This window comes from Trachypithecus francoisi, unplaced genomic scaffold (genome assembly GCF_009764315.1).
Source record: "Trachypithecus francoisi isolate TF-2019V2 unplaced genomic scaffold, Tfra_2.0 Lachesis_group18, whole genome shotgun sequence".
In the NCBI taxonomy this organism is placed as follows: Eukaryota; Metazoa; Chordata; class Mammalia; order Primates; family Cercopithecidae; genus Trachypithecus; species Trachypithecus francoisi.
Genome location: NW_022681463.1, coordinates 60,176,947 through 60,184,451, shown reverse-complemented (window position 1 = coordinate 60,184,451; position 7,505 = coordinate 60,176,947). Strand labels below are relative to the sequence as shown.

Sequence of the window (7,505 nt, the reverse complement as noted above, 5' to 3'; positions counted from 1 at the left end):
AAGTAAAATGAAAGCATATGTGTATGCGAAGTCTTGTACATGAGTGTTCTTAGCAGTTTTATTCACAATAGCTCCAAACTGGAAACAATCCAATCTACGTGTCTGTCAGCTGGTAGTGACTGGATAAACAAACCGTGGTTTATTTGTGGAATGGGACACCATTCAACAATGAAAATGAATGAATGGCTCATGCATTCTGCAACATAGATGGACCTCAACAACATTATTTCAAGCAAGAGAAACTCAGCAAAAAAGAGGACATATTGTATGCTTCCATTTATGTGAAACCCTAGAACAGACAAAAATAATCTGTAGAGACAAGGAGTAGATCAGTGGTTCCCTGGGGCAGAGGATGGGGGAAGGGAGCTGATAGCAAAGGGACACAAGGGAACTGTTTCAGTGATGAAATTATTCTTATTTTAATTGAGGAAGTGGTTACCCACGTCTACATGTTTATCAAAACTCACCAAATTGTGTGCTTCAAATGGATGCATTTTACTATGTGCAAATTGTACCTTAATAAAGTTGAATTTTTTAAAAATCAAAAGCAACAGCAAAAACAAAAAATATTGAGAATCTAACTGGAATTGCATTATTTATACACGTGTGCGTGTGTGTGTGTGTGTGTGTGTGTGTGTGTCCCAGAATGGAATGCAGGCATGCAATCTCGGTTCACTGCAGTCTTGATATCCCAGGCTCAAACAAGCCTCTACCTCAGCTTTCCTAGCGACTGAGACCACAGGCAGGCACCACCACACATGGGTAATTAATATATATATGTAGAAGAGATGGAGTCTTGCTATGTATCCCGGGCTGGTCTCAAACTCCTGTGGTGAAGTGACCCTCTCACCTCCATCTCCCAAAGTTCTGGGATTACACACATGAGTCATAGTGCCTGGCCAGAATATTTTTTTTTTTTTTTTTTTTTTTTTTTTTTTTTTTTTTTTTTTTGAGACGGAGTCTCGCTCTGCCGCCCAGGCTGGAGTGCAGTGGCCGGATCTCAGCTCACTGCAAGCTCCGCCTCCCCGGTTCACGCCATTCTCCTGCCTCAGCCTCCCGAGTAGCTGGGACTACAGGCGCCCGCCACGTCGCCCGGCTAGTTTTTTTGTATTTTTAGTAGAGACGGGGTTTCACCATGTTAGCCAGGATGGTCTTGATCTTCTGACCTCGTGATCCGCCCGTCTCGGCCTCCCAAAGTGCTGGGATTACAGGCTTGAGCCACCGCGCCCGGCCTGCCAGAATATTTTTAACAACACCATGGGAGTAGGGTGTGGTGGCTTATGCCTGTAATCCCAGTGATTTGGGTGGCCGAGGCGGGAGAATTGCTTGAGGCCAGGAGTTTGAGATTAGCCCGAGCAATATAGCAAAACCTAAACTCCACAAAATATAAAAACAAAAACAATAATAATTAGCCCGGCATGGTGCCTTGTGCCTGTGGTCACAGCAACTGGGGAGGTTGAGCAGGAAGGATTGCTTGGGCTCAGGAGTTCCAGACAAGCCTGGGCACATACCTAAACCTCATCTCTACAAAAAATACAAAAATTATCCCAGTTTGGTGGCGTGTATCTCTAGTCCAGCTACTCGAGAGGCTGAGGCAGGAGAATCACTTGAACTGATTCTCCCGTCTTAGCCTCCCAAGTAGCCGCAGTGACCTAAGATCATGCCACTGCACTCCAGGCTGGGCTACAGAGCGAGAACCTGTCTCTCTAAAAAACAAGCATGTAAACCAACCAACTGACCCACTGTGGGTTCCCGTCCAGCGTCCTGTTGTGTTTCCTGCTGTCTTCTTTCGTTTGTGTGTGAACCTAGAATAATAAACGCCAGTGGTGTGTGTCTCACACGCATCACCGGCCCCGTCGCCATCTCTCTGAGCTCGACTCTTTTTACAAAAGGCCACTTGACATCCTCACTTGGCAGCTCAAAAGCTCCTTCAACCCAATGTGCACAAGCCAAGCTCCATATCTTCCCATTCAGAGCAGGTTCTTGGTCCACCTCTGTCTAAATGAATGGACTGCCAAGGCTGCAGTCTCTTCTCCAAGGGTTGTCCACACTGGGTCTCGCTTTCTCTTGTAAATTTCTCTCCCACCAGGGAACCTTCTCCTCCTCTGCCTTCCAAAGTCCTAGGCTAATAGGACCCTGTGCCCAATCCCCGAGGGCTGCAATAGTCTTCTTGCCTCTCCTGAGTTGTTCTGTGGATCCGGGGTTGGCTCTCCTTCACAGCTAGGCTGGTCGTTTTGGAAATGTTAACCCACTGCTGGACACCGTTCCATGGTTTTTTGCTGCCTTGGAACAAGACCAACTCCTGCGCGGCCCCTGCCTCCACCTGGCACCACCTCTGGGTCTGGCCCTGGCCTCCCCTCCATTTCAGAATGAGTCGGGCTCCCTTCCAGTCCGGGCCTCAGCACACTTTCTTCACTCTGCTGCCTCTCTCCCTGCCTCTCCCAACCCGGTTCAGGTTGACTAATTTCAAATTTTATATTCCAAATTTCAGCCCAAATTTCCCCACTTTGGGTGCTTTCCTTGACCATGCACAGATCTAATCTAACCAGTTCTTCCTATTAGCCAGTTTCAGGGCACCACACCTCCCTTTTGCTGGCACTTAAATGTAATTACGCATTTTTCTCAATGATTAGATTAATCAATCAACCATTAAAGTCTATAAATGGCGGCATGTCAGCACAGCCCCATTTGACAGGCATGGGATTGGCCTAATGTACCTTCCAAGCCTAGGCAGGCTCGCCATAGCCGGCCCCCCTTTGACCACGCCTGTCCCTTACGTGACTGTCTTGCTGCCATATAAGAGGGACCGCGCTGGGACTCCAGCAGTCCGCTTTCTGCTGGGTTCTGAGCCACAGCCCGCTGCGCTGCCTGCCTGCCTGCCTGGCTGCAGGAGGACAACCTCAGAGCTACAGCCGTGAACCTGTGGACACCTCCAGCTCCTTTGGCTTCTCTTCGTCGAAGAGTCTCCTAATTTGCAGATCTCCGGAGCGAGCTGTAGGAAGATCAGGTGTGTGTGTGGGTGTCCCTGAGGGGTGGATAGAGCTTGGATGGGTGTAGTTGGGGACAGAATCCTCATTCGCTAGAAAGGCCACGGCCACTCCCTTGACTTTTCACCCCTGTCTTCCTAAATCCGTTTTCTGTCCTCACCTTCCTTCCCTCTTCCCTTGAGGAGGAATCATTCCTCCAGGAGGCCTACTTTAGTCTCCCCTCTCCCAGCTTTCCTGTGGAAACTGGGATAAATTGAACTTCCTGTAGGCCAATCCCTGCTGGCTACTAGCTTCTCCTTGGAAACACTGTAGGGTGTGGAAATCTCCCACAACCACAGCCCTTGACCCCAATCCTCACCTTCACACAGTCCTACTGGGTGGCACCGTGGGCTCAGTCAGTGCCCAGGCAGCCAAGTGCTCAGAGGATTGCGGGCATTGGAGGCCCTGGAGGAGGGTCTGTGGCAGAGGTCTGCATCGCTGCCTGGAGCTTAGGAAATTAGGCTCTGTTTTAACTCTAATGATGTGTTTTTCTCCCCACCCCCTCCACAGATTCCTCATGGAGGAACCAAGGCATTCAAAGCGATTTTGCTCCATGGCCCCTAATCAAGGTACATCAAACGCCTGCAACTCTCTTTTTAAATTTTTCTGGATTTTTACTTTACTTTTGGTATTGACTTATAGAACTTACAGAGGCAAATGTGGCAAATGCTATGAAATGCAGCAGCTCCTGCTCCTTCTCAGTCTCCCACACCTTTGGGAACACCACCTCCATCTGTGTAGCTAATTCTTTCAGCATTCCCTCTCATTCTTTAAATTAACATGCCTACACTATTGCTCTTTCTTTTTCCATTTAGAGTTTACTTACGGTCTTCCCTCTAGGATAGAGGAATATTTAGCTATAGTTTACACATTGCCACCACCATCACCAATCACTCAAGCACCATGACACACACAGCCCAGAACACACACCCTCTGTCCCTCCCCCCCCGCCCAGGAGCGGAGAGAATATTAGGAGGATTACTTTCCACTTCTTGCATAACTTGAATTTTCCAGGACTTAATACTTGCCTTGGGTTTTTATGGGCTTACTGATCACTAGTTTGTTTCCCAATTCTTCCCCAATTTTTTAAACTCAAACTCAATCATGCGTTCTCTGTTTCACTTTCTCATAGTCTGCTTCAACCTGGGCTGTTTGCTGTATGTCAGCTCCCAGCTTCCACATCATCTGGGAAATTACTTTCCCTTTTTATAATTGCATCCCATTTCCCAAATCTGGTGTCTTTTTTTTTTTTTTTCTTTCTTGTTTTACTGTTTCTCTGTAGTGGAGCAAGTCCTCACACTACATCTTCATCTATGATAAATCCATACTTCCACCTTGTTCTTTTCTGTAGGAATTGGAATTTTACAGCTATGGCCACATTGTTCTCCAAAACATTTACCTTCATACACTGAGTATCCTAAAACTTTTAATCTTGTCTAGTTTGACAGATGCATAACAATAAAGCATCCATTGAAAGGAAATTATTTAAGATCTCGTTTGTCTGAAACATCTTCATTCTACCCTTCCTGATTCTTAAGTGAAACTTTGGTTGGATATAAAATTTTAGGTGGGAAATCCATTTCCCTTGAAATTTCGAGGACATTTTCTGTTATTTTCTAGATTTAACTGCTGCTATTGAGACGTCTGATTTTTGAGACATGTTGAATCCTAGCCCTTTCCATGTGACCTTTCCTTTCTTTCTCTTTCTCCCTCTCTCTGGAATCTTTTAGAATATTTTCTTTGTCATCAGCACTCTGAAATTTTATGGTGATATGTCTCACTGAAAGTATGCCTCTAATTTTCTTATAGTTTATCCTTCTTTCCACCATTTTAGATTTTTGCTTTCTTTTCTGGGAGATCTTCTCAACATCATTCTCAAATTACCATAGAGATTTTTGTTTCTTCTTTCATAATTGTAATTTCAAAAAACCCTACTGTCTGTGAGTATTCATTTATAAAAGTATCCTATAATTGATTTATGGGTAAAATTCCCTCTATATCTCTAGGGATATTAGCTATAGATATTTTTAGAAAATCTCATTTCTGGCTTAAACTGTTTTCTCCAAGTTGGCTTATGTTAACTCCTCCAGCAAGACTTTTTGCTCATCTCCTTCCCAATACATGTTAAGATGCTTGCTTGAACTAGATACTAATGTAAACATTTCGCTTATAGTAACGCAGTTCTTGTAAGGACCTAAGGGTTGGCATGTTATTATACCAGTTTATGAAAAGGGGAACCGATGCCCAGGTAAATTAAGCTGCCTGGGAATACAGCCCAGGCATTCTGGATCCAGACCCACCTCCCTTGTGACACCCTTCACCTCCTAACTGGTCGCTCATTAGCATCATTCATTTTGTGGTGTTCTGTTTGTCTCTCCTACTGAAGTTGAACCTCAGTGAGGGCAGGAAGCATGCCATTTTTATTCCAATTCGATCTCTCTAGGGAACTGTAGACTCATTAGATTCATTAGCAAAATGGAGATCATAATATTCGACTGACAAGGTTGTTGCAAAGACTTGCAATGGAAAGCTCGTGGAAAGTGCTGTGCTCTAGGCCCTTGGACAGACAGAACTCCTGAGGGTTCACCTTGCAGGCCTCTGCTGACCCTCATTCTGTTGGCCCGGGCTCCCACGGGCCCTCCCTCAACCCCTCACCTACTCTCCCTTCCCCGAAGGCTTCCCGGGCAGCCCGTATTCAATCTCCTCACACTCTGCTTCTCTTTTTGCCTCAGGTGGGCATCCTACAGAGCCAGGCTGCTCTATTGTGGACTGTGAAGACTCCGTGGAAGCAGATGGGCCTGCAGAGCCAGCCCAACCTGCAAAACGGATTGCTTACGTTAAACCCTTGAGACGGGAGCCCCCAGCTCACACAGAGTTGGCTCGTCCTGCAGAGAGAGGTCGGCGGCGGGGAGGAAGCCGGCCGGCAGGGCGAGGGCGAGGCCGTGGCAGAGGGGGTGGGCCCCGCAGGGACGCTGGCCAGAGACGGGGGGCAGAACGCTTGCTGGAACCATACATGGACACCCAACTGCACCACCATGGAAGGCCAGGCCACCAGGGGGAACCGGAAATCAGGCAGACCGCAGCCTTCTCTTTTCCTGAAACAGCTCCTATACCTGGAACTGTACAGGAAGGCCCTGACCCTGATATGGCCCATCCTGAGGTGGGGCGTCAGGAGCCGCCCCGTGTCTCTGAGCCTCAGGCTGTCAACGGGCAGCCCATGTTGACCCTCTATCCCTGCATCGGGTTTAGGGCTCTGGGTGGCTCAGATGTTTTACAGGTCATTCAAACCCCCAACGGCACTTATGTGCAAGGGATCCCAGTGTTCGTCGCCAACATTGCATACTGACATCTATCTGTCACCCACATTGTTCCCAGCCTCCCTTTCTTCCACCTGGACTTTCCCCACCCCCCAGACTCCAGCCCCATTTCTGCTCCACTCCTCCCCTCCCATCCCAACTGGAGCCCTCACCCTGTGTTGTCAGGATGGAGCCTCCACACCCTCCTCCCAGAATCCTGACAATAGTCCATCTGCTTCCAATGCCCCTCTTGTCCCTGCTTTGTACCTTCTGTCAAAGTTACGCATGCATGGAGTTCCTCAATGCTTGGTAAAACAGGCCAGCAGCTCCCCTTATCTTACTGTGCTTATATTAAAGGCCAATTAGAGATACTTGGGATGAAAAACAAGGTTGTTGGAATCCAAAGTTATGTTGATGGTGAATCACAGAATAGATAGGACTGAGGAACAAATCAGTAAAAATTGGATGTTAAGGCAAGAGAGAGATGGACAGTGTGACAGAACAGTCGTCCTGAGGACCAGAGGTCATCTTACATGGAGCTCTCCTGGGAGAGCCAGAACATTTGTATTACAGCAAAATACAAGGAAATCATGGCTAATGATTTCTCCCTATGGAAGAAATATCCTGAGCAGGATACAAGAAGAACACCCATTGAGAGTATGAAGTATGGAGAAGATAACATTCCAAAAGCTGCCCGAGAGCTGAGACCTACCAGGAAAGCAGAATCAGGGTGATGTTAGACTTTGCCTGGCAGCATGGATGACTGTGGAAAGCAATGGTGCAATATCCTCACAGCTTTGAGATGGAAATCACTCTGAATCTAGTGTTCTATGAGCAATCAAAGAAATTGTTGGACAGAGAAGGAGGCAGGCAGTGTCAGCTCAAGGGCAAGGCCACATAAAGGGAGAAATGGCATACAGAAAAATGAGGAAAAGGCAGAATCCTACTCAGACTAGACCTGAAGCCCGAGTTTCCCCTGACGTTAGAGTACACAACTTATAATGTGCAAGTTTCTAATCCTCCTTTCTGTATAAGGCCATTTGAATGGAACTGTTATGCACAGTGAAAGTACAAGTCATGTTTTTCAGCCGGGAAAAAGCCAAACCAGACATCCTGGAAGAAGTGGGATGCAACAAGAGTCAGTAAGCAAGGGAATTAGGAAACTGTATTATTAAGTCAAGAT

General features: G+C 46.9%; 1 protein-coding gene across 1 annotated transcript; it reads left to right on the top strand.

The window, feature by feature from the left end:
* Positions 1–3,543: 3,543 nt before the first annotated feature.
* On the top strand, positions 3,544–6,372 carry LOC117063443 (proline-rich protein 20E-like). The gene is made up of 2 exons (XM_033177078.1): positions 3,544–3,594; positions 5,752–6,372. The coding sequence occupies exons 1-2, from the start codon at positions 3,544–3,546 to the stop codon at positions 6,370–6,372; spliced, it is 672 nt and encodes a 223-aa protein (XP_033032969.1).
* The last annotated feature ends 1,133 nt before the right edge of the window (positions 6,373–7,505 follow it).

Coding starts and splice junctions, on each gene's coding strand:
- LOC117063443 (XM_033177078.1), top strand. CDS start 3,544: ATGGAGGAACCAAGGCATTCAAAGCGATTTTGCTCCATGGCCCCTAAT. Junction 3,595..5,751: donor GCTCCATGGCCCCTAATCAA/GGTACATCAAAC, acceptor GCTTCTCTTTTT/GCCTCAGGTGGGCATCCTAC.